Source organism: Gymnoscopelus braueri (assembly GCF_963280865.1).
Source record: "Gymnoscopelus braueri genome assembly, chromosome: 2".
In the NCBI taxonomy this organism is placed as follows: domain Eukaryota; kingdom Metazoa; phylum Chordata; class Actinopteri; order Myctophiformes; family Myctophidae; genus Gymnoscopelus; species Gymnoscopelus braueri.
The window spans coordinates 10,699,135-10,726,989 of NC_137604.1; the positions used below are offsets into that span (position 1 = coordinate 10,699,135).

At 44.3% G+C, this 27,855-nt stretch overlaps 2 protein-coding genes across 2 annotated transcripts in view; both read right to left on the reverse strand.

The window, feature by feature from the left end:
• Positions 1–1,977: 1,977 nt before the first annotated feature.
• LOC308098915 (uncharacterized protein) overlaps positions 1,978–27,855 on the reverse strand; it is a 52,362-nt gene continuing 26,484 nt past the window's right edge. Inside the window, exon 6 of the mRNA XM_080447386.1 lies at positions 1,978–2,450. Coding sequence (XP_080303512.1) covers positions 2,103–2,450 — 348 coding nt within the window. The 3' untranslated portion in view covers positions 1,978–2,102. The remainder of the gene's footprint in view (positions 2,451–27,855) is intronic.
• On the reverse strand, positions 17,822–21,776 carry LOC308099012 (uncharacterized protein). The gene is made up of 8 exons (XM_080447518.1): positions 21,582–21,776; positions 21,043–21,216; positions 20,603–20,689; positions 20,252–20,295; positions 19,634–19,724; positions 19,424–19,467; positions 18,582–18,688; positions 17,822–18,458 (listed from the first exon to the last, which is right to left on the reverse strand). The coding sequence occupies exons 1-7, from the start codon at positions 21,619–21,621 to the stop codon at positions 18,584–18,586; spliced, it is 585 nt and encodes a 194-aa protein (XP_080303644.1). The 5' UTR covers positions 21,622–21,776; the 3' UTR covers positions 17,822–18,458; positions 18,582–18,583.

A 27,855-nucleotide genomic window follows, 5' to 3' on the forward strand; every position in this document is an offset into this window, starting at 1 on the left:
CACAGGAGAGTAAACAATTACCAAAAAAAAATGATAGCACGCTCCTTGTCTCCTAAACCAGCTAAAGATTGACAAAGCATGTCACATACTGTATAAAAACATCTGTGTTGTCAAAAACTGTGTTCAGAGACTGTGTTTGGAGAGTATACTGTAATACTAGTGTAATACACGATTATAGTACTGGTATTTTGATGGCATAGTATGGTATGACTTCTATTTTTGATGACATATTATATTATTTATTTATTTATTGATGACATAATTGTATAATATTTATCTTAGATGATAGTATTTCTGATGACATAAACACCACAGTCCCCTCTCCGTGGTTCAGGTTAAAGGGGGAATGCAGGACCACTGAGTGGTTAAGGTGTGTACCACACTGATGCCTGACAACAAGTCCAGGGGCCTGTTCCTCAAAAGGTGAATTAGAGCTAAAGCCTGGCTTTTCCACCTATCCTGGCTTAATTTAGCCAGGATTAGAGCTGAGTCGGTTCCTCAAAAGGTGAATTATCTTGAAGATTAGTTTAGCCAGTTCACCCTGGCTAAGTTTAGCCTTATCCGATTCCTCAAAAGAGAATTGAAGCAAGCCTAGCTTAGTTACCATGGCAATTTAGCTGTGAAGTTAGCCTGGTCAGGAGCAGGCTAACAGCCAAGCTTACTTAATCCAGTGCCTTGTTCTTCAAGATTTTCCACAGTTAATTCAAAACATGTGTTTGTATATGGACTCATTTTAATGACCCTGCATTCAAATAAAATGAAATAAATACAATAAGATATAATCAAATTAATTATATTACTGAAATAGTGTGTGACCATGAATCATAATCATAATTGTTTCGTGATAAGTAATTGTCACTCTGTTATAGTTAACACTATAGTTCATCTTGTTAGATGTTTGATAATATATTACTTCTTTTTTTTTAATATTATAAAAAATGTCTGACACATACATACACACACACACACATATATATATATATATATATATATATATATATATATATATATATATATATATATATATATATATATATATAAATTATTAGTTACGGGTTTAAAGGAGCCTCTTTGTAAGTCAATGAGGAGCATATTTTAAATTATCAATTTCTAGTCAATGGAGAAATTATTTTTTATTTCTTGTCCACCTTTGGAGTTACATCATGATGGCAAGGTAACTACACAACCCAAACCTCTACCAAAGTGGTCTTGCAAATGTGGGGTTATTTATTACGTGTCTCGTCCCGTCCCGTCCCGTCCCCCCGCTCATCCCGTCACGGCCCCCTGTCGCAGTCAACCCCCCGTCCCGTCCCGTCCCGTCCCGTCCCGTCCCGTCCCGTCCCGTCCTGTCCCCCGTCGCAGTACACCCGTCCCGTTCCCGTTCGTCCCGTTCGTCCCGTTGCCCGTCCGTCTCAAACACACACACACACACACACACACACACACACACACACACACACACACACACTGGATCTATTTATTGCGGTCGCGTTTCCTTTCTTGCTTAAATACATTTTACTTCCTTGTATGATTTCATGAGCTGCTGCAGTGCTGCTATTCAGCCACAGAGAAGAACGCTGCTCTGGTTTTGGACTCCGTGATTGGTCAAGTTCAAGGAATCTGCGCTCGAGTTCATGGTCTTTTATAGAAATACGTCGCCGGCGAATCGCCGCCCATTCAGCCTGGCTTCATTATCCTGGCTGGACACAGCCTGGCTTGACAAGGTCTAGCTCGACAAAGTTGCTCCTTTTCAGCCTGGCTTGGCGTCTGAGGAACGGAATAAACGAGGCTTTTCGGACCCGACTTTGTCAAGCCTTGATTTGGCTTAAGGCCAGGCTTTTTTAATTCACCTTTTGAGGAACAGGCCCCAGGGTTTGAAGCCTGGCGGTTTGAAACCCTTTGTTATGCATCACTCCTCAAATCTCTTTCCCTGTTTCCTGTCTCTCTATACTAGGGTCTATCAATAAAGGCGAGAAAATAACTAAATGAAAAAAAGCTTGGTACAATGTGATGTAAGCGCAGCTGTAGCCCAATACAATTAATAATGGGTGTGTTTAGTGGTGCCAATACTATTGTTCTGTGGCAATGGCTTTTACAGAATTTTAGGGTCCATAATTTTCCTTCACATCTTTAGGCAGCTGCGCCATTGAATAAAAATCATCATCAGGGATCACATTGACTGATGGCACCAGTGAAGAACTTTGAGACATTTTTGAATCTTGGTTTGGGTGCAAATCAACACAGAAAGTGACTCTGCTTTCCTCAGAGAAGAGTACAGTAGCGTGAGTCAAATCTGTAGGATCCTGGTGTGTGTAATCGTTAACATTAGCATAGATGGAGGTTGGGCGAGCCTTGTTGGCCTTGTTGACGGTCGCGTAGACAGGAGACATGACGAGAGAGGGGTTCTCTGTTGATTGGTCTTCACCTCTCGTTTCTTCATTTGTACGTGTCTAGAAAATAGGAGGGAGAGGGAGTATTACGTTTTTTAAGAAGTTGAAAGAAAGACAATAAATAAACAATCCACGTACACCAGAACAAAGAACAACTAGAAAAAGTGCTCCTCAGAGCACAGGTCTCCGCCAGGTCAGGTAGGTTAGGGTGGGCCAGCAATGTTCGGAATTCGACAGTCAGGCTGGAATGTGAAAGTTCGGACGGATCTGTCTTGATGACTTGACTAAAGACATACTATGTACCGATTTGTGTGATGTTTGGCCAACATTTGTGGGAGTAATATAAAAAATTATGTTTTGCAAAATCGGCCTCCTGGTGGCACTATAATAGGGCAATGTTGGAAGGGCATTTGTTCCTCAACGTAGTGCAAAAGTGTGTGCAAAGTTTCATTGCAATTGGACGCTGCTGCGTTCATGACTTGCAGCATTTTGTTCAAAACGAGCCACTCCTGCAAACTTTAGATGTTAATCTTAGCTAATCAGGATGGAATATGACAAATCAAACGATCCGTTTTGATCACATGACTATAGAGATCATGTGTACCGGTTTGCGTGAAATTTGGATAAAATCTGAAGGAGTAATATCCAAAAATGTGTTTTACATAAGTCGGCCTCCTGGTGGCGCTATAAAAGGCAGATGTGAAAAAGTGCAGGGCAAAGGTTGATCCCTGGCCTCTAGGGAGTGCACATACAAAGTTTTACAAAGATCGGTGCAGTTATAGGTAAAAACGCTGTGTTCATGATTTGAGGCATTTTGTTCAAACCGGAGCACTCCTTCAAACTTTGGAAGCCATTCTTAGCCAATCAGGATGGAATATGAAAAAGAGAGGGGGGGGGGGGTAGGGCGTATCTAAATATTGAATCAAGCAACTTGAAAACTGGGTCTGGGTTGCACACAGAAGCCAGTTGTAGATTAAGTTAAAATGACCCCAGTGTGTTTTAAAGTGAAATACCCCTTTAACCTTCATTTAATCAGGAAGTCACCTTGACATTAGTCTCAAGACATACGTGTTGGCTCCCACAATATGTTTTCGCCTAACCGTGTGTACATGGGGGAGGGGGAGGGTGTCAGTGTCGGATTATCTGTACTTCGGAAGCTCTGAAAATGAGTAGCACATAAAGTGGATGTCATGTCAGTTCTCCACTTCTGTTTCATCTGTGCAGTCACGCCAATAACTCCTACTCTAAACCAAACCAAATGAGTCAAAGCCTACCTAGCTATAGCTGGTAAAAAACAATAATGAAAAAATATATTCTAAAATACATTTTCGTGAACACTGTGTCATGATTGATCGAATACCCTCCTGGTCTGAAGAGCAGATGACAGCTAATAAAGTATTCAATCAATCAATCAAACCAAGACAGAACAGCATCAAGAACTAACACATTTAAGACAAAAACAACGTATAAAAAAAGCAATGTACAGTGAAAGCAACAGAACAACACACATGTTACACCAGAACAATCATAATAAAACTCAAACATAACACTCACCTCACCAGCATCTTCAGTGAGTTTCCCGGCACTGAGGACGGTTAGGCCTACTAGAAAATATGGAGAAAGTAGTAGTCTGGGCAGGAAGGGCTATATTAATATGTGTGCGTGCGCGGGTGCGTGCGTGTGTGGGTGCGTGCGTGCATGTGTGTGTGTGTGTGTGTGTGTGTGCCACCTACTCACCCTGTGGTTTTTTGTCACTTTTTATGTAGAATATCAACACTGCCACCACTGTCACTGCTAACACCACAGCCAAGCTGACCAGCAAACCTAGAAGTGATGGAAAAATGATTAGACCGCACGACATGCATACTTACATACATACTACTGTATGACAAACCAACAAACAGCCTCCTTACTGACGCTTTGCATCACTTTGTGGTTCAGTAAGAATATGAACACCACAGTGTTCATATTCACACTTGATATACATTCATATTTCATACTGTGAAGACCCCAGGGTCATATGTGTAGTTCCTTGTTTATGGTCTACACTGTGCATGTCCCTCCCCTCATTGGTGTGTGTGTGTGTGTGTGTGTGTGTGTGTGTGTGTGTGTGTGTGTGTGTGTGTGTGTGTGTGTGCCCGTGTGAGTGAGTGAGTGATTGAGTAGTGATGTGAGTGGTGACTGAGTGGTGTCTGAATGTGAGTGGTTGGCAACTAGGTGGACCCAGAGCCGTAAAGAGAGTTATGACACTAGCGTTGACTCCCATTGTAAGAATGGAATGCGGAAGTGCCCTGTCTATCTCAACGAGATAGTTCCAATGTTTGGAACTATAGCCCATAGCAGCCCGCTGTGCGGCGAGATCAAAGCTTGACGTTACTCTCTCTTCTACACTCTGAGTGGACCCTGCTGGTGATTGACCTGGCTGTGGGCTACAGAGACACACAGCCGCCTACAAATTCACACCCACAATTGAGACAGCGCACCTACTCGAGGTCCGGGAGAACGATGTACTGCAGCTGATAATGCAATCCCTATGTGAGGATATGAGAATATATGTTTCCAAATGTATAGAGTGTCTTTATCAACATTTCTTATTGTTATGTCAATAGTTGATGTGTTTCACATTTAATTTGCCACTTGAATGGGTTACCCATAATGTTAACACAGCAGAGGGGAGACGGCAGACAGAAGAGGGGAATTCTCATCCCAATCCCGACTGACTTTGTTCATGTCTATATTTTGAACATCTCATAGGCTTATATTCATTTTCTACCTACCGCAGAGCTCCGACGGTACATGAAAAATTTAAACGTGTAGGTTTACCATTGTTTTATTAACTTGCCTGAATGTAGTTGGGGAAATAACCCAACTAAATGGAAGATTGACATATCCCGAAATTTTCAACTATAGTGAATTCTCCAGGTTAGTAATAATATACAATTAGTCTTGCAAGATGGTGTTTGGATAATTGTCCAAAATAAATAGCCTATAAAAACGATACATGAGAGACACAAACGTATCTGGGTATTGAAAACCTCAAGGGATGTGTCCGTAACGTATATGCCATGCGACCACTTAAACTTCAGCTTTCAGATGCTAGCACTTTTGTCACACTGATGGAGTATATTATAGTATTGTGAGTTGTATATTGAGATGGTATATATGTCACAATAAAAAGACAAATCAAATACATGGGACACTTTATTAGAACCAACCATAATCGCTACAGCCTCAGTAGTCAACCAGTGAAATTACGGTATTTTACGATGCCTCTCATAGAGATGCATTGACAGCTGCAGTACATCGTTCTCCCGGACCTCGAGTGGGTGCACTGTCCCAATTGTGGGCGTGAATTTGTAGTACGCTGTGTGTCTCTATAAAGCTAGCTGTCTCCAGTTTGACAGCTGTTTTCCTCCTGACCAGCCTACAACCACATCAGTTCTATGTTGCAGTGTTTGTCAGTAATTTAGTTTTGGGTTAACATGGTTAAGTGTACAGCCTTGGTACTGTAGTGGTGTGTGGCCTTTGTTACTAGTTTGTTCATTTTCTTTATTTATCGTTTTTCTTTAGTTAGATATTGTACGTTATTTTCTTCAAAATATAGGTAAGCATAGGATTTTCTTTCTTGATTAGGATTCTATGTTCAGGGGCCCACCCTGAGGTGACACACCCACATTTCCAATTTAGATAATAAATCACTGCCTTTTGGATTTTAGTGGACTGGAAATGAAGAGAGTCCATATTTGTATGTAACAATACAGTGATAGCTCCCTAAAGGCCCAGGAAAAATATCTGCCCTGCATTTTTCACATCTGCTTTTTATAGCGCCACCAGGAGGCCGACTTTTGTGAAACATATTTGTTGATAATTACTCCTTCATGTCCAAAAATCACGCAAATCGATACACAGTATCTCTATAGTCATGTGATCCTGACGGATCTGAACGCAGCGTGCAATTTCCGTGAAACTTTGCACTCACATTCACACTAGGCCGAGGAATAAATACCCCCCTTTTCACATTGGCCTGTTATAGCGCCACCAGCAGGTCTAATTTAGCAAAACACATTTTTGGAACAAAATGCCTCAAATCATGAATGCAGTGCCTGCTTGCCGTGAAAGGCCTAAGAAGAAATGGCACCCTTTTCACATTGGCCTATTATAGCGCCACCAGGAGACCACAATAACCTACCTGACCTGGCGGAGACCTGTGCTCCAAGGAGCACTTTTTCTAGTTGATAATATTTTGCACAATAGTCTTATGAATACTGTATATTTTACTACTTGTATTTGTTTACTTGCGTATCTCAGTACAATTCTTGGGCTTTATACTGCTATAATACTGTTATATTTTATGCTTATTTAGTTTTTTCATTTAACTATTTAACTGCATTCTTTATTACCATGGTGTAAGCATTTGAAGTTGAACATACCATGAGCCAGAGTCAAGACTGAGACTAAGTAATGCTGTCAATGCTTCTTATTTTTTTTTGTGCTTTATAACACTTTTGTGTGTGGAGCCCCCACCAGCAGCACGTAGAGCCTTCCAAAACTTCCTGTTGACAGGTGCCGCCCCCAGCCCGTAGGGGTACGTGCAGTGACAATTATCACCCCCCCTGCCCAGCTCCCCTCCCCCGAACACGGGCCAATTGTGTTTGTGTAAACCAGGGGTGTCAAACTCATTTTGGGGTCCGGGCCACATTGGCCAAATGGTGACACTGGTCAAATGGTGACGCATGCGCGCTCACTCGCATTCAGTTATACAGCATTGTTTTTCAATCTGTTGTATCAGACACTGCTACTAACTACGTATATCACTTTTTAAAAAATGTATTAAAAATAATAGCTACTTTAATCATTGACATTAAAAACAAACAATGCAAATTGTAAGGAGCCCCCAATAAACCATTTTAAGTAGAATAATTCAATTTGAAGCAAATACCTGGTAATGTGTGTGGTTAGGTAATGGTTACCATGTCTTAAGCCATGTTTTCACTACAGTGCCAGAATTTTTCCAGCTAAATAATTAGATTTAAAGAACAACAGTGGTGTAAAGTAACTAATTCCATTTACTCAAGTACTGTACTTAAGTAAAGATTTGAGATATTTTTTACTAGATACATTACTAGAGTATATCCAATTTCCAGTACTTTTACTTCTACTCCACTACATCTCAGAGGCAAATATTGTTCTTTTACTCCACTACAATTATTTGAAAACTTTAGTTAGGCCTCGAGTTACTTTGCAGATATAAATTATATTATAAAACATACATTAACCACTTTAGCCCTCGAGTTACTTTGCAGATATAAATTATATTATAAAACATACATTAACCACTTTAGCCCTATTTTATACGTAGGCTATTTGAAAATAGCTGATCTACAAGCTCACAATTTTCACAATGCTATTTTTTTTTTTTTTACAACAGCCTATTTTCAAACATTTTACACAACAGAGGTGTAAAGTAACTAATTACATTTACTCAAATACTGTACTTAAAGATTAGTACAGTATATCTGTAAGTAAAGATTTGAGGTATTTTTTTTTACTTTACTAGAGTATGTCCAATTCCAGTACTTTTACTTCTGCTCCACTCAGAGGCAAATATTGTTCTTTTACTCCAATACAATTATTTGAAAACTAGAGGTTACGTAGGTAACCCCAGTTTTATTATCTCCGTAGTAATGTAATTACTTATGGGATATCAGCGCCCCCTGGCGATGCAACAGAGCAAAACACATGGACTCCCGCAACAATTTAATTGGATAGGGTCATGTTACGCGAAACCGGTAGTCCGGAAGGGGTATAAAACCCCTCGCGTAACAGGGTACGTCCTCTAATATCTTCTCTCTGCACGCTGAATGCGCACAGAAAGGGGTATTAGGTAATTACATTACTACGGAGATAATAAAACGGGGGTTACCTACGTAACCTCTAGTCATTATGTCTCTCCTCTCGTAATGTAATTACTTATGGGACACATAAACTCCCCTTGATCCAAACCTTGACCCTACCCATCTGCATGCCCCTGGCACACAGTCCCGCCCCCTAGGCAAGACCCTCATGCCAGGATGCAGAAAAGGTACCCGAAGGTAAGGCCCTGACCGACCTACCGTCCACCTCATTCCAGCTAATGGACAACCAAGTCCCATTCAAACTGAAATGATAACAGGGCCTCCTCTCCCCTGGACCTTAGCCTAGCTGGTCCAGGGGAGGCATATAAGAAGAACAAGCAGGAAGAGAGGCATGCCCTTAGACTTGCCCCCTCCTCTCCTGGCTTGAACCAGCAGCCAAACCCAAGATTGTGTGCGCCATCTCAGATGCCGCCACATCCAGGCTGTAAAAGGCCGCAAAGGTCGAAGGAGACGACCAGTTTGCCGCTGAGCATATTTCCTGCATCGACACCCCCCTGTACAGGGCCCACGATGCAGCCACACTCCGAGTAGAATGAGCCCTTAGTCCCTCTGGGACTACAGAGCCACTACTCTCATAGGCCAACCGGATTGTTTCCACGATCCATTTGGCCAAGGTCGGTTTAGCCACCGCCTTCCTCTGGCCGGACCGGCAAAAGGAGACGAACAGCTGAGACGACCCACGGCTGGCAGCCGCCATCTGACAGTAACGCTTTAACGCCCTTACTGGACAGAGACAATGCAACCTCTTGTCATTCACTGACGTGAACGGTGGAGGGTGGAAGGCCCCCAGCTCAACCGGGGCCCTATCCACCACTCCAGTCTTAGACACAAACGCCATGTTGGGTTTTAGCAAAACCCTCTTGCCGTCGTCTGAAAACCACATGCAATCTAGATCCACCGAAAGTGCCTGTATGTCACCAAGTCGTTTGGCTGTACACAAGGCCACCAGGAGGACCGCCTTGAGACTCACGATCCTCTGATCCGCAGACTCAAACGGATCAAAAGGAGGACGGCAGAGTGCATCCAGAACCACCGCAAGGTCCCATTTTGGGAACAGAGGCCTGTTGACCGGCTTGGCCCGCCTAGCACCGTTCATAAAACGGCGCACTAGCTGGTGATGGCCCACCGTCTTGCCATCGAACCCCTCGTGACAAGCGGAAATGGCCGCTAGTTACACCTTGATGGTAGAAAAGGCTAAGTCCTGATTCAACCTTCTTGTAGGAAAACCAGGATGCTGCCCACAGGCGCCTGGAAAGCCACCACTGATGGCGACCGTCCTGCGCACCAAGACACAAAGGCGTCCCACCTGATGTCATACTGTAGTCTTGTGGAGACCGCTCTAGCCCCCTAAATGGTCGCTACCACATCAGGAGGCAACCCCTGCGAGTTCAAGCTCGCCCTTTCACGGGCCAGACCCACAGATCTAGTTCCTGTGGGTTCTCGTGGAACACCTCGTTCCTTCCTTGTCTCAGTAGGTTTTTGAACAGAGGGAGGGGCCACAGCTTGCCGTAAAGGAGGGGAGATATTTCTGACCTCCACATGCCCCATGCCGGGGCTACTAACAGTACCGTCAGACCCTGGAGCCTGACTCTCTCCAACGTCAGAGGGATCAGTTCCAGGGGCGGGAAAGCATACAGTAGTACGTTCGGCCACTCGTGTGCCGAGGCATCCCCCATGGAGATGTCCTTGCTCCCTGCCGAGAAGAACCGAGAGCACTTCGTGTTCTCTCTGGATGCAAACAAATCGATCTGGGCCCGGCCGAACCGGGCCCAGATCATGTCCGCCACCCGTGGGAGGAGGTGACCATTCCCCATACCGGAGCCCCCCTCTGGACAACAGGTCCGCCCCGTGGTTGAGGAGGCCCGGTACATGAACTGCTTGAACCTACGCCAGGCGCGAGTTGCACCACAGCGTGAGGTTGCGAGCCAGATTGTCCAACACAAGGGAACCCAAGCCTCCTTGTTTGTCGACATAGCACATCGTTGTGGTATTGTCCGTTCTGACCAGGACATGACACCCCAGGATGTGGCTCTCGAAGTGTCTGAGAGCGAGGAAGACCGCTAGTAACTCCAGGAAATTAATGTGGGCCTCCTTCAGAACGGAGTCTCACCTCCCCCTGTCTGAGTAGCCGTCGTGGACCGCACCCCAGCCTGACAGGCTGGCGTCCGTAGTAACGACCTTCCAAGTCGACACAGCGCCTATTCTGACCCCTTCGGACAGAAAGCTCGCCTGTGACCATGGTCGGAGTGTTTCCACGCAATGTGGTGACACTACCATCTTCCGATAACCTTGGGTGTGCGGGACCCTCAGGGACCGCATCAACCTCTGAAAAGGTCTCATGTGGAATCTGCCCAACCGGACCAGGGGCACGGCCGAAGCCATGAGACCCGCTGCCTGCATGCAGGTTCTGTACGTGACTCGATGCCCTAGGCGAAGAGACTTTACGCATGACAGAAACCCGGCTATTCTGTCCTGAGACAGACGCACCACCATTGTGGTCGAGTCCAGCGAGATTCCTATGAAGGTGGCCTGTTGGGCTGGGATCATAACGCTCTTCTGAGCGTTGATCGTGAACCCCAGGGACGTCAGGTGTGCAATGGCCATCACCGTGTGCCGCGCCACCTCTTCCCTCGAGCCCGCTGCCAGCAGCCAGTCGTCGATGTAAGTCGACAGGCGGAGACCCTGCTGCCTCAGTGGAGCTATTGCCGCATCGGTGCATTTCACAAAAAACCTGGTGCTCAGTGACATGCCAAAAGGAAGAACCGTGTACTCGTACACTTTCCCTTCGTAGCCAAAGCGCAGGAATTTCCGGTGCGGAGGGTAGATTGGGACGTGGAAATAAGCATCCTTGATATCTATACTCGTCCACCAATCCCCCTGTCGTATCGTGCGTAACAGCGTCTTGGTTGTTAGCATTCGAAGATTGAAGACCCTCAGAAATCGGTTGAGGCCTTTCAGATTCAGAATGGGTCTCACACCCCCCCCCCCCTTCTTTTTCACCAGAAGTATTCCGAATAGAACCCCAGCCGGTTCTGATCCGGAGATAATTCTCTGATCGCACCTTTGCTCAAAAGAGACAAAATCTCCTCCCTCAGCGTCACGGCCGCAAGGCCCGTCGCTCGAGAAAACAGTACTTTGTCTGACATCGGAGGTTTGCTGGTAAACTGCAACCTGTAGCCCTTCTGAACAGTGCGCAGCACCCAGGGATTCGATTTGCAAGCTTTCCATTGATCCAAACACCGAGCGATGGGATTCGACAGGAAGGTGGGGGCTGCTGACGTCACCTGCTCCGTGGAGCTCGCATCCGTTTTCATGGGGACCGTTAGCGACAGCTGGGTCCGTGGAGAGGCGCGGGGTGTTGACGTCATCGTCACCGCAGAGCGCGTGCTCGTTCCCGAGAGAAGTGGAGGCGCCGTCGCTCTGAGTGTCGTCACAGCGGAACCGCTGCGGCGAGGGTGCTACCCGGAACGTAGCTCTCGTTCCCCAAGGGGAGCACGTCCGGTGTAACACCCTCTGACATGTAAACATCCGCCTCTCCTCGTCCGCTTTTCATCCGTCTGACATCGCCCACTCCGAGTGAACCAGGCCGTCCCTCCCGGGAGCTGGTTCTGGTCGAAGATGAGCGAGATGTTCCCCGTCGGCGAGCGGGGGTCCTCTTTTGAGGCTGATTTTCAGCAGGTGGGGCCGGGGTCAGGAGGCCAGTCGCTGCCGCCGTGTGAAACAGATTATCCGCCTTGAGGGGGATATGGAGCAGCTTCACGGCGACGTTCTTGTCGCACTCGGTGGCGAGTTCGAGCCATTTCGCCCTTTCCATGTCCGCGACGCGACGACGACGAGGGCGAACACGGCCCGAGGCCTTGTAGAGGACGTTCAGCGACCCTGTGTTGGTCCTCCTGTTCTGGTCCGTGAAGACGGGTGTCTCATCGACAATCTTCACGGAGCCAGGCTTGCCTTCCCCGAGACTCCTGGCCAGAGTCCGGTCCATCGGGGGAAGGCCGACGACCCCCAGGTCTGCAGCGGAGACGAGCTTAGTCGCAAACCCCAGTTTGGATGGCTCCTCTCTTCCTGCCCATGAAAACTGCAAGGCCTTCCTGACGCCGCTGGCCTCGGGAAGCAGTTTTGATTCCACCTGTCTGGGGGGAAGGGCTGCCAGACCTTGGAAACCTGGAACCGGAGCAGGAGGGACGACAGGCCCTGGGCTCGACATTGTCACCTCCTGGACCTCTTGGTACGAGGTGAGTTCCCCTTCTTCCTCCTCCTCCCCACCTTCATCCATGTCACCTGTAGTGTCCTCGACATCGGAGAAGATGATGCTACCTTCGGGCGTCGGTGAGTCGCCCCAGGTTGGAAGGGAGACGGAGGGGGAAGCAGGAGCGCCACTGGCGGTGACCGGCGATGAGGTTAGCGCCCCGGAGGCCACCCCGCGCCGGTCTCGAGTAGCACCGCTGGCCCTTGGAGCGGCTTGAAACGGTGGGCCCATGGCACCTAGGTTCTGGGCCACCAGCGGAACCACCGGCGGTGTTGCAGGCCTCCTGGCGAGGGAAAGGCCGCCGCGGTCGAGACTGCAGCCCCTTAGGCCGCAGACCTTCGGAGCCTCCATCCTATCCTGTTCTTCCGACACGTGGCGAGAAGAGGCTAGGTAGCCACCTAGCCTAGCTTAGCGTCCTAGCTTTGCGGCCTAACCAGCTAGAAGCCTAAGCTAGCTCGACACGGGGAAAACTTAAGAGGATAGAAAATAAAGAAAATAATAATAATAACAAGGTAATGCGGGAGCGTTAAATTAACAAAACGTTTTAAGCCCGAAACGCCCGTAGAGGTGCACTCCGTGCCCTCGTTTTGGGATTTGTTGGGATCTGTGCTGTTGTGCTATAGCTCTGCACATTCGCTCGTGCAGAGTGAAGAAAGAGGACGTACCCTGTTACGCGAGGGGTTTTATACCCCTTCCGGACTGCCGGTTTCGCGTAACATGACCCTATCCAATGAGATTGTTGCGGGAGTCCATGTGTTTTGCTCTGTTGCATCGCCAGGGGGCACTGATATCCCATAAGTAATTACATTACGAGAGGAGAGACATAATAACAACAATTAAAGAACAATTTCTCTCGCTCAATCAGTATCATAGGAGACAGCTGTGCATGTGCTGGCAACCAGTGGCAACCAGTGTTGGCAGATTTTACGAGGGAAATAAGCAATCAGGTCTATGAAAACAAGCCCAAAAGACATGACTATTATAGGCCACATGAGCACTTTAAACATTTGAACATGTTTTAAGTGCTTAAGGAGTATTCAAAAATAGACGATCTACAAGCTCTCATCAAATAAAAAGCAGCCCGCAACAACCAATATTTACAAGCAACTTTACAGAAAAACAGATAGCTTATAATAAGCACACATGGCAACGCTGGTCGCGATAAAATCCCTTCCTTTCATTCAGTGAGAGAGGCCACGGTGCTGATGACCATATCCAGTGGCTTGGCTATTGTTGTCAAAGATCAAGTTTGGCCACTATACCTTCACAGTCAGGTCCAGTCGCCGCCATTTTTATTTTGTATTATTTTTTTCGTTTTTCATTAGAGGTAGTATTAAATGGCGTTTATTTTAATCACGTCACGGGCCACATTGGACCGCTCTGCGGACCGCAAATAGCTCACGGATCACCAGTTTGACAACGCTCGTGTAGACCCTCGACAAAGCCGGATGCACCACTATGGATTCGAACCTACAACCTCCGCGGTAGTGGGCAGGCACTTTAGCACTGCTCGACCGGAGCGCCCCAAATACATCATAATCTTCACCCATCATCAACCACATGACAGTTTCCTCTTTACTACACAATCTTGTCAGCCTGACCCTATAGCAGGTGACACTTGAAACAGTGCAACACTTGGACACTGGCTCTTTATTCCGATGCACCATTGGTCCAATGGTGCACTTTATTACTAAGCCTAACCTTCATTTCACTCTAACCTAACATTTTTAGGACTATTGGGGTTTCAGAATAATGGGAGGAATAGGCAGATGCTCATATAGGACCTGCGGTAGAATTTAAAGTATAATCTTCATCATGAACGCCATCTATATTTAAAGGACACATTTATATCTGAGGGCACAAGGGCAGGATCTCAAGCCCCCCTTGGGTCCTATCTGAACACATGCCTGCTGATTGGTGTAGTAGTTTGATAAAATAGCTGCAGACAGACACACAACACAATATACACAACATAAACTCCACCCTGCGTTCAGCCTGGTGGAGGTAATAATAAGAAAAAAGGGGGAAAAGGACAATAAGGCATACCAGTCCCTAACGACGAGGAAGAGGAAGAGGATTCATGAATCAGTGTTGTTGTGGATACGATGGAGATCATTGTAGAAACATCAGGATGTTGAAACGTAGACGTGGTAGTGGTCATCATAACTGTTGTAATGGGAGTCGTCATCTTAAGTGTTGTAACAGGAGCTGGAAACATGTTTGAGAACAAGAGGAATACATTTGATCAAGTCATGTATTTATGTTTAATGATTTCTAGAATATTTGTTTTATAACAATAATGTAGTCCTTTCAGGATTATGGAGAATAACATTCAGAACGCAGTCAATAGTTTATCTCACAATGTAAACATGATGTACAGTTCATCATTGAAGCACAGTAGTTACATACTTACCATCTTCAACATTAAGGTGCACTTCTATAAATTCATCGTTCACAAGTGTTCTCAACAGTCCACATTTGTATGTTCCAGAGTCTGTCTTCTTGAGTTCAGTGATTGACACGATAAAGGCTTTTCCTGAGTTATTCAACGTTATTCTTTCACTTCTTGCAGTTTTTCCAGATTCTGCCTGGGCAATGATGTCTTCTTTCTGGCATGGATCTTTACAGAGGTATTTTGTATTACTCTCAGTGGAGGTCCAGACATCCCAGTCTGAGCAGGTGAAAGACACTTCACCCCCAACATGACCAGTTATGCTGAGAGGTGTTGTCTCCACAATACACCACACTACAGTACAAGAGATAAGCAAGGAAACAGCTCATTATGACACACAACGTATTAATTGACAACATGATATGAGGAGTGTATTTTTGCAGAAGGTTTCTAGATGCTCTACACAACAGTGGACAGACAAAGGATGAGACAGAGACATTTAGAGCATCATACAGACACTCAGAGACAGTGACAACCACACAGGCAGAGAGACACATGAAAACAAGCAGAGGTCACTCACCAGAAAGCAAACAGTAAATGTAGACATTTCTCATGATGACAACGAGCTGCAGGTGACCTGTTCAATTCTGGAAGGAGAGTGCTTTGCAGAAAGGTCTAAATATCTTTACATCATTAAACTCCACCCTCTTCCTCTGAACTTCAATGCCAATATGCAAACATTGTCACGTTCACACACACACACACACACACACGCACACGCACGCACGCACACACACACGCACACGCACACACACACACGCGCGCACACACACACACACACACACACACACACACACACACACACACACACACACACACACACACACACACACACACACACACACACATACTGTGGTTAGCTTCACTTCATTTCTCTGTCATAACATAACTCTAAGATTCACAGAGAGTTTAGAATCACACTCTAGGAAGTTTCACTTTCATTTGCATGGAGTGAGGCCTACTTTTACAAAAGGACCACTGGCACAAAATTCATAAAAAATAATGTTCCTCACTGACTGATAGTAGTGTATGTATCTTTGGATCTGTTAATGACTGGATCCTGTGTTTGGAGCACACAATGATGAACTTAAGATAACATTAAAGTGCTGCTAAATAGGCTGGTAGCCTGTCTTTGTGTTGAGCTTCCGTCGTCACAAAACCACAACAACCGGTTATGGTTTTGAAGAGTGGCCTTGTTGGAAATGACATTTCCTCCTTCTGTTGAGATGCAACAACTTTATCAAACCTATGACTGGTGTGTACTATAAGTGTTTGCACCTTCACTATGATTAATGCACTTTAAAAATGACCGTAATAGTAATCAGTTACATTTTTTATACATATTTGTAAATGTGTGTGTGTGTTAATGCACACTTTTCTTAGTTTTTCCATTAGTGACACTGTTACTCTTAGAATAAGGGTTAGGGTTAGGGTTATATTTTAAACTTGACTGATGAACTTCAGAAAACATTAAAGTGCTACTAAATAGGCTGGTATAGCCACTACCCCTTTGCTTCTCTGAAGGCAAAGGCCTACTGCTGCTGTGCGCAGTAGGAAACAGATGCATTTCTGAGACATCCTGTGGGTACGAAGTCTGGTTTAGAATTCAGGACATCCTGAACGTCACAACCAGAAAACCCAGTTAACATGCTGGGTTCCGTTGACAGGCTTTTTAACAGGTTATGGCTTTTGCACCAGTGTTAATATTGACAGCAAATTTTGATTTAGTCTTAGTCTTAGTCCTTTGAATAACACACCATTTATAGTCTTAGTCCCATTTTAGTCTTCTGAAATTGTTTAGCCTTAGTCTTAGTCTTAGTTGACTAAATATCAAAACCTTAGTCTTTTAGTGTTTTAGTCTTAGTCTTAGTCGACAAAATTAACACTGTTTTGCACCAACAATAGCAATGCAACACCTCTTGCCCATGCAGGGCCCAGGGTGCCATCTCATCAATACAACGAGCAGTGGTTCTGTCCAACAACGGAATCATTGTTGGGTTATTAATATTCATAAGGTTTGTTTGACAGCACCATAATCAATGTTGTGTAAATATAATATACTATGAATATATAATAGGTTATATTCATGTTATGTGTATTTTCAGACATATTTAAAATAAAACAACTATCCTATAAAAACAAATAATTTGGCGGCCCCTCTGCAGTGACGGAGGACCCCCTGGGGGTCTTGAATGCCCGTTAAATATCCATAATTTAGCATAATCTACATATTTAAATGCATTTATATTGCCATTTGTGGCATGATGACTGATTTAATAAAAGTTATTTGATTTAAATATTATATTACATTTCTTCACTGGAAAGTTGCATTCAAATAAAATATCATTTGTTAAGTTCTTCACATGCTAAAGGCCTAAGCTGTAACTGGCATAGTCATGTGTGTGGCTACTGAATCAACCAGATGGCAAATAGATGATTCCAGCTAAGTGGCAGAATATACATGTTTATTTTGTAAGTGATATTAAGACATTATTTAGACTACCTCTCAGCATTGGTAACGTGTCCCACATTTTATTTGTTGGGATCTGGTCACCATACTTGGGATTAGATAGCATACTGTTGTGAAAGAGGTGTTAAATCCAAAAGCAGTGACAGTGAAGACAAACCTGCTAATGTGAATCTATAAGAGGGAGAACACACAAAACATTGTCTGTCAAAAGAAAACTGTTTATTAATCAAACTTATTAAAATAAAATAGGACCTACATCATCGGCCCTAGCCAATCACAGATTGGAGCTCGATGAGCTCAACTTTTTCACCAACAAAGACACAATTTAACGTAACTGATCCCCTTTCCAAAACCCACAGAAAAGACAACATTATTATAAAAATCAAGTCATTATAACACAATAACGTGGTTAATAATAGTTTCTTTGGGATGTACATGACACGGAAATTGCAGGAATAATAATGTGATTCACAACACTAAGTAATGGAGCACAGGCATTACCCAGATTGGCTGCAAACAGGGTAAGTGCTATAGTATTAGCTTAGTATTAGCCACATTCGGCTAAGTCCTAGCAGACCCAGTCATCTTTCCGATTTCAGTTGCACAATAATACATTCATATCACATTTACATGCCGATTTAAGCTCTGACATTTAAGGGAAATTTAGCCTGGTATTACCAGATTGCTACTGTGGCTTTAAAATATTTTAGACAAAAAAATAATCAGGTTTTTCTCCTCTAGTGAAAAAAAAGACCCAGCGAGAAGACTCAACTTTGTTTGGTCACAAATAATTACTAAAGAAAATGCTAGAAAATCTGTACATATCAGTGATATAATAGAATTGAAAATAAGAACCAGTTGATAAATGAAAAAAACAGAAACCAGGAGCACAATGTGGGAGTGAACAGCTAAATAGTTTCTCCAGACCAGCCACCCCAGGGGAAACTCCTCCCACTAATGACCTCCACGCTGCTGCCACTTCCTGAAAGGGGAGGAGAGCACAACCAATAGGATGCATCAGTATGAGCAGGGGGAGGGGCATCACACAACCAACATATCAATCAATCAATAATGTAGTGATTATAAGTGATTTTAATAATCATACTCTCATGGGTGACGTGGTTCTGTAGATGGTGTTATGACACCATAGACTTGATTCTGATCCATAGTGGCCGGTTGGAGGCTCTGATAGATGGAGTCCTGGCCTGTGATCTGACAGAGGAGGAGAAGAAAAGGTTTCATTGGTCAAGAACATTTGCAAACATCCAGAATGTGTCCTCTGCATTTAACCCATCCTAACTGTCAGCAGTGAGAAGCCAGTGTCCAGGGAACAGGAGTTCCCAGAGAGTGAGATTTGACTAAAAAGAAGCATCAAGCATTAAAACAATTCAGACAGAACTACATCAAAACTAGTGAAAACAACACAACAGCTGACCAGCATTATAGTTTTGAAATATTTATTATTTTTTAGTTATATTATGTTTTTCAGTTTGGTGGTTGATTTCAGTCTACTTTAGTTTTACAACTACATATTAGTTGTTTTATATTTAGGAATTGACTAGCTTTAGTTTAGGCTTATGATCCAAGCACCACCGAAGAAGAGTACACCCAGAAATCACGTGATCACAACAAAAAAAAGCTGGGCACCTTTCATGTTAAAGGATTTATAAAAGTGTTTTTTCAAAAACAAGCCACATTCAAACAGCCATAGCTCTGGAATGAAGGATCGCGTCCGGACAATTTGTTTTCCCGATTCTATTGGACCCCAGTGTGTGTAATGAGCCGATCTCCGTGAGGAAGGAGGTCACAGAAAAGGTAGATGGTAGACGATGTTTTAACTCTGGCAGTTAATATATAATTTTCTCATTGTAGTACTTAGTTTTAGTAACTATTTTAACCCTGCAACACACAAGTTACACCAGAACAAAGACCAATGATAATACTCACCTCTCTATTATCATCAGTGGGGTTCCTGGCACTGAGGATGACCACTGGAAAATATATGCAACACATGGTCATCAAACTGATAATAAGTGTCATTTTGTTGTCACAGTGAGTGAGAGAGAGAGAGAGAGAGAGAGAGAGAGAGAGAGAGAGAGAGAGAGAGAGAGAGAGAGAGAGAGAGAGAGAGAGAGAGAGAGAGAGAGAGAGATTCACCTTGTTGTGTTTGTGTTATGACACCATAGACTTGATTCTGATCCATAGTGGCTGGTTGGAGGCTCTGATAGATGAAGTCTGGACCTGTGGTCTGACACATAGGGGAGGAGAAGGAGAAGGTTTCATTGGTCAAGAACATTTGCACACACCCATAATTTGGAGTGGGGATGCAAGCACAGAGGCTCACCAGGAGACCAGAGGACAGTCACTGATGAGAGACCGATACTGAAGTTTGACACAGTGAACCACACTGACTAACAAACTATAGTCTGTGTGTGTATTTGCTTCTCAAAATTGGTTTCCAGGCGTTGTCTTCAGGTGTGCTCTTTCCTCCTGAATATTATTTGTCCCAGTTTCATTCTTAGCAGTATAATTCTCAAGTGTAACGAGGACATCCACCAGAAACAGACTGGTGTAGGACCAGTCAGAGTTTGATTGAACCTTCATTTAATCAGAATGTCACCTTGAGATTTACCATGTCAACCATTTTCAAAACGAGTTTGTCTGTCCCGTCCTAAAACTAAAAGTCCCTGAAGGACATGACGTGAGCCCTGGCATCATTCTGTTATTTATGCAAAGAACAGTGAAGAATTATGAGAAAATTGTCATAATACTCACCTCTCCATCATCTTCAGTGGGCTTCCTGGCACTGAGGATGACCACTGGAAAGTATATACAAAACATGCTTAATTCTCTCTCTATCCAATCTCACAGGGTGTTCCTATACATTACGAGCTTGTAGATCTATACTATTTTTGCTACTTTGGAATATGTTGACTCTTCTTTTCCACCTATAATGACCACAAAATGGGGACACCAAGGTGTGTGTGTGTGTGTGTGTGTGTGAGTGTGTGTGTGTGTGTGTGTGTGTGTGTGTGTGTGTGTGTCTGTGTGTGTGTGTGTGCGTGCGTGCGTGCGTGCGTGCGTGCGTGCGTGCGTGCGTGCGTGCGTGCGTGCAGCGTGACTCACCTTGTGGTTTTCTGGTTCTCTTTATGTAGAACATCAGCGCTGCCACCACTGTCACTGCTAGTGCAACAGTTAAACCAACAAGCAAACCTAGAAATGTACATAATTGAGTTACATCATCAACCTCTGGTGGACACTAGGGCTGTTGAAAGAACTTCAGCAGTTTAATGTAATTTGACTGAAAAATGCCACACACACACACACACACACACACACACACACACACACACACACACACACACACACACACACACACAAACATACTAGACCAATCTTCTTGGGAATGATGCAAATTGGGAATGCAGGCTCCACTCGGTTATGTACCCCTTGTACCCATTGTCAAAGTACCCGTAAGACAATAAACTGACTATCTCTGACTATCTGCTGTATTGATATAGCAGGACACACTGCACTCAAAGGATTTAAGTAAACAAACTACATACCAGCCCCTGAAGACGATGATTCATGAAGCATGGTTGTTGTTGATACGACAGAGATGGTTGTAGAAACATCAGAATGAAGCGTATAAGAGGTAGTGGTCATCTTAGCTGATGTAGAGGCAGTGGTCATCTTAGCTGATATAGAGGGAGTGGTCATCTTAGCTGACGTAAAGGGAGCTGGAAGCATGATTAGGAATTAAAGAGGAATATATGTTATCTATGTTTAAGCGTTTCTGTTATTAGTTTTACACATACAAATGCACAATATTGAGAATAGAATACAGAACAAAGGCAATATGTTAACATCATGATGTACAGTTCATCATTGAGGCACAGTTGTTACAGACTTACCATCTTTAACATTAAAGTGCACATGTATGCATTCATCCGTAAGTATGTTCTTGAATGAATGAATAATTTGATCAAGTTTACGTTTAAATGTTTATTATTATCATTATTTTGACACAATAATGAATCCTTTCAACATGGAGAATGAGACATGGTACATATTCATCATTGAGGCACAGTAGTTATATACTTACCATCTTTAACATTAAGATTAACTTGTCTGTATTCATCCATCCAGTGTCCTTCCAGTCCACATACGTATGTTCCAGAGTCAGACTTCTTGAGTTTAGTGATGGATACAAATAATTCTGCTTTATAGTTTCTTATACTTATTCTATCTCTTGTTGTAGCTTCTCCAGGTTTTGCCTTGGCAATTGTGTCTTGTTTTTTTTTGCATTCATTTTTACAGAGGTATAATGTATAATCCGTATTCCACCATTTATCCCATGAGCAGGTGAAAGACACGTCACCCCCAACTTGGCCAGTTGCGCTGAGAGGTGTTGTCTCCACAATACTCCACACTACAGTACAAGAGGTAAGCAAGAAAACAGCTCATCAGTATGACACACAACTTATTAATTGACAACATGATGTGAGGAGTGTATTTTTGCAGAAGGTTTTAACATGCTCTACACAACAGTGGACAGACAAAGGATGAGACAGAGACATTGAGAGCATCATACAGACACTCAGAGACAGAGACAACCACACAGGCAGAGAGACACATGAAAACAAGCAGAGGTCACTCACCAGAAAGCAAACAGTAAATGTAGACATTTCTCATGATGACAACGAGCTGCAGGTGACTTGTTTAATTCTGGAAGGAGACGATGTGTTCCTTCCTCCTTTGAAAAAGGGTCTTTACATCATTAAACTCCACCCTCTTCCTCTACCCTCTACTGCAAACATACAAACATGGTCATGTTCACACATACACTCTCATTTGTGGTTAGCTTCACTTCATGTCTCTGGGCCTGACTTACCGTTGGGCTAGGGTGGGCTGCAGCCCAGGGGCCTCCACATTTTTGGTGAAAAGGAAAAAATATAATATTAATATATATTTTTTTTATTGATTATTATTTGATTATTTTTATGATCAAACAGTTTTTTTTTATGATCAAATTGTAAAGTATTGCAATCCAATTCAAGTGAGATTTGTGTTTAGTTATTGTATATTTAGTTGTTTTATGGTTAAAACATTGAGAGCATCTGCTCTGCTATCCACATACTGCAGACAGTGCCTATGATTCCACCATTCCGGGTGGAAAACGGAACACTCGTCCTAAAACACACTGCCCCATTTTTTCCGCGGACCGCGGCCGCCGGATTAGACCCGGGGCGAGGGTGTTTTAGGACGGCGGTTCTTCTTCTATTCCATTTCTGAATGGAGAGGCGCGATGGAGGGAAGAAAGACCGGCCGTCGGCCGATGTTTCCTTTTTGCTTGATATTGTTTGATGGTGGCGAAACAATCATGACTGATACACATGAAAGAAGAGTAGACCCTTCACAGCTAATAGAGAATTTTTAATTTTAATCGGTTCAGAATTGAATGAGTATGGCTATAGTTAAATGTAAAGCTCTTTCTGCTATAAATATGCATCCATACACTACTCCACTACATGGAGTACATTTTTTTGTACCGAATTAACCGAATTAAACCCGAAATAAAAAGAAAAACAACCCGCAAAAAAAACGAATGTGCATGCGTGCCAGGGGGGCCTCAACAATTACTCTAGCCCACGGGCCTCCACTCCTATAAATCCGGGCCTGTCTGTCAACTCAAGATTCACAGAATCTTTATACTTAGGAAGATTGTGAAACCTTAGAAAGTTCAGTTTCACTTTCAATTGAATACAGTGGCCTACTATAATAAAATGACTGCTGGCAAAACAAATAATGGTCCTCACTGACTGATAGTAGTGTATGTATCTTTAGATCTGTTAATTACTGTTACTAGAAGTTCGGCCCACTACGCAGGCCTCACCTGTAGCGCCCGCTCCCACGTAGCGCCCGCGCCCAGGTAGCGCCCACTTGGCAGCGCATATCAGTGGCGTAGAGTCATGAGGGCCAGTGGGGCCATGGCTCGTTCAGTAAAGACCCTCTAGCGTGTCTGATATCTGGCATAGAGGGGCGGATTCTAAATCTCCAGAGAAAACATCCGTGGGCTCCCATTGGTTCACCGATCTGTGCGCCCGCCCTGCGCCACTCCTCCTCCCCCAATGTGCAGTATTGAGAGCCCTGACGTCACAACATTTGGAGCGATGGCCACTGCACTCTGGTTGGTTGGGGTAGGGGCCCAGGTAGAACCCACTTAAAGCCCGCATGGGCAAACACAGTTAGGACCCGCCTCGGTCCCACATAAACGTGGCTAGTTGGGGCCCACCTAAGGGCCAGGTAGAACCTACTTATAGCCCACATGGGCATCCCAGTTAGGACCCACCTCGGCCCAACACAGAATTGCCTAGGTGGGGCCCACCTAAGGCCCAGGTAGAACACACGTATATCCCACAAGGGCATCCCAGTTGGGACTCAAGTGGATCCCACTGACATTGCCGACATGGGGTCCATATGGTTTAGAGAGAGAGAGAGAGAGAGGAGGGAGGGAGGGAGGTGGAGAGAGAGAGAGGAGAGAAATATTAGGTAACAACTTCTTACCGCACGTAAATAATGTCTGCATGTGCTCCTGCCTACAAGTGCCTGTTTTTGTGTGCGCAGAGAACACAGCTGACCTACAAGCCCACACAGCATTGCATCAGCCAAGCTTGTGGTCTTGCAGATCTGTGTGGGCGGAGATAACACTACACTCCTGCATGTTGCTGAAGGAACAACACACAGCTGTGCGAATTGAGTGCACAGACAGGGAGGAGAAGCAGAGGTGATTTTCAGCTTTCGCTGGAATGCTAAAATTGCCATTCGAATGTAGTTCTAAAATATATATATATATATATATATATATATATATATATATATATATATATATATATATATATATATATATATATATTATTTTTTTTTCCTGACCTACCAATGCGAAAACAAATGCTTTCATCATGTTTCCCCCATAAATGTCACTTGAGAGTTCACAACAGTATCACAGTAAGTATCACAACAGCTAAAGCTGAAAATCAGCTCTGCTTCTCGTCCCTGTCTGTGCACTCGATTCGCTGAGCTGTGTGTCGTTCCTTCATCAACATGCAGGAGCGTAGTGTAGCTCCGCCCCCACAGATCTGGAAGACCACAAGCTTGGCTGATGCAACGCTGTGTGGGCTTGTAGGTCAGCTGTGTTCTCTGCGCAAACAACAGGCACTTGTAGGCAGGAACACATGCAGACATTATTTACGTGCGGTAAGAAGTTGTTGCTTAATATTTCTCTCCCTGACCTACCAATGCGAAAACAAATGCTTTCATCATGTTTCCCCCATAAACGTCACCTGAAAGTTCACAACAGTATCACAGTAATTATCATATAATTTTTTTTCACATTCGAATTATTTTCCAATAGTGAAATTCGTTCTGACGTCCTGTGTGTGTGTGTGTGCGTGTGTGTGTGTGTGTGTGTGTGTGTGTGTGTGTGTGTACTGTGTGTGTGTGTGAGTGTGTGTGTGTGTGTGTGTGTGTGTGTGTGTGTGTGTGTGTGTGTGTGTGTGTGTGTGTGTGTGTGTGTGTGTGTGTGTGTGTGTGTGTGTGTGTGTGTGTGTGTGTGTGTCTGTCTGTGTGTGAGAGAGAGTGTGTGTGTGAGAGACACACACTGCAGGCAAGCCTGTCTTTGTGTTGAGCTTCCGTCATCACAAAACCACAACAACCGGTTATGGTTTTGAAGAGTGGCCTTATTGGAAATGACATTTCCTCCTTCTGTTGAGATGCAACAACTTTATCAAACCTATGACTGGTGTGTACTATATAAGTGTTTGTACCTTCAATATGATTAATGCACTTTAAAAATGACCGTAATAGTGATCAGTTAAAATGGTTACATAATGCTGTACATTAACATCGATTGGCAGGAGAACTAAAGAATGTAATTTCCATTAACGTTCATGCAATGTTATACATTTTGTAATGAAACTTTTGTAATGAAAACATTCTGTGTTAATGCACACTTTTATTTTTTTCCATTAGTGACACTGTTACTCTTAGAATAAGATATTTTAAACGTATTGACTGATGAACATCAGAACACATTAAAGTGCTACTAAATAGGCTGCTACCCCTTTGCTTCCCTGAAGGCAAAGGTCTGTACTGCTGCTGTTCGCAGAAGGAAACAGATGCATTTCTGAGACATCCTGTGGGTACGAAGTCTGGTTTAGAATTCAGGACATCCTGAATGTCACGGCCAGAAAGCCCCGTTAACATGCTAGGTTCCGTTTACATGGCTTTTTATCAGGTTATGGCTCTTGCACCATCAACAGCAATGCAACGACTTTTGCCCAATCAGGGCCCAGGGTGCCATCTCTCATCAATGATGCGCAGCTCGCAGAGCTAGTTCAGGCAGGCAGCTCAAGGCAGATCAGGTGACCAGTGACATGCACTCTTCTCCTGATCTGATCTCTGCCTACCAGGGGCTTGTTCCTCGAAAGGTGAATTAAATAAGCCTGGATTTAAGTCAAATCCAGGCTTGACAAAGTCGGGTCCGTATAGCCTGGTTTATTCGGTTCCTGGAACGCCAAGCCAGGCTGAAAAGGAGCGACTTTGTCGAGCTAGGCCTTGTCAAGCCAGGCTGTGTCGAGCCAGGATAATGAAGCCAGGCTTCACTTATTTCTATAAAAGACCATGAAAGTCGATAGCAGAATCCTTGAACTTGACCAATCATGGAGCCCAAAACCAGAGTGGCGTTCTTCTCTGTGGCTGAACAGCAGCACTGCAGCAGCTCATGGAATCTTACAAGGAAGTAAAATTTATAATAAGCAAGAAAGGAAACACGGCCGCAATAAATATAGATCCAGGGAGAAAGCGTGGCAAAGTATTGCCGACAAAAATGCACAAGTTGTCCAAAAATATGCAATTAATTTATATACAAATCCATAAATATATAATTCAGTTAGGTTTAAACATAAGGAGTTTAAGTGAATGTTGGAATGGAAACACTTAGAATAATTTTCTAATTTCAAATTTCTAAAATCGAAGATCTACAAGGGAAAAGCTTGCCTTTTGGCGGCCGGGGGTCCACGGTCCACGGGGGTCAACGGGGGTCCGGGAGTACACGGGGGGCCGGGCCCCCCGTGTACTCCCGGACCCCCGTTGACCCCCAACAGAGGTCTGGGGTATACGGGGGTCCACAGGGGCGGGGGTCCACGGGGGTCCGGAGGTCCATGGGGGTCCGGGGGTCCATGGGGGTCCGGAGGTCCATGGGGGTCCGGGGGTCCACGGGGGTTCGGAGGTACACAGGGGGCCGGGGGTACACGGGGGTCCGGGGGTCCACGGGGCGGGGGTCCACGGGGGCGGGGGTCCATGGGGGGCCGGGGACCCCCGGCCGCCATAAGACAAAAACATTTCGGGCTTGTAGATCTTTGATTTTCGCATAAGAATTGAATAAGTGTAGAAAAACTCATTGGTTTATGATTGGAGTCATTGGACTAAGAGCTATTTCACAAAACTTGAAGAACAAGGCACTGGATTAATAAAGCTTGGCTGTTAGCCTGCTCCTGACCAGGCTAACTTCACAGCTAAATTGCCATGGTAACTAAGCTAGGCTTGCTTCAATTCTCTTTTGAGGAATCGGATAAGGCTAAACTTAGCCAGGGTGAACTGGCTAAACTAATCTTCAAGATAATTCACCTTTTGAGGAACCGACTCAGCTCTAATCCTGGCTAAATTAAGCCAGGATAGGTGGTAAAGCCAGGCTTTAGCTCTAATTCACCTTTTGAGGAACAGGCCCCTGTTCATTCTGGCTTCTCTCTCTGGCTGCGCTGTCGTGCTGCTGCTGTTGCTCCTCTGCTGTCATCGCTGTCTCCTGCCGTATCATCTGCTGTCTGTCGCTTAGGCTACCAGCTGGCTGTATGCTGCTGCCCATGAAGATTCTTAATCCCACCGCCTCCCCGACATCCACCTGTAGGCTCTGTTTCTAGATTCCCATGGGGGTCTTAATTCAATCCCTGTAAATTGTATTTGGCATGTTACATTTATTAAAATGTTCATGCTTACAGAGAATGAATAGATTCAGAGCCCTGACGCCAAACTATGCTTCATATATCTATGCTCAAGTAGGAGAGAACGGGGTAAGATGAACCTCTGGGTAAGTTGAACCACCCCCTGTATCTTTAAAACTATACACATGAGTTGTCATGTGACCTTAAAATCAGGACACACCCATCATTTCCACCTGGCTGTGAAGTTGAGAGACACATGGGCAAAGTGTTAAGCATATTTCTACACAAAAAAAGTGTTTTTTGCTGGTCAAAGTTAATTTTTTACTTTTCTGGTATAATGATTTTCATTTTAAAGCAAATGTACCCAGGTTGAAACTTATA

Excerpts from the sequence above, each read along its gene's own strand:
- LOC308099012 (XM_080447518.1), bottom strand. The coding sequence starts at position 21,621 with ATGGATGAATACAGACAAGTTAATCTTAATGTTAAAGATG. Across the intron at positions 21,217-21,581 it reads TAATCTTAATGTTAAAGATG|CTCCCTTTACGTCAGCTAAG; the intron begins GTAAGTATATAA and ends TCATGCTTCCAG. Across the intron at positions 19,725-20,251 it reads CCACTGAAGATGATGGAGAG|ACCACAGGTCCAGACTTCAT; the intron begins GTGAGTATTATG and ends CCTATGTGTCAG.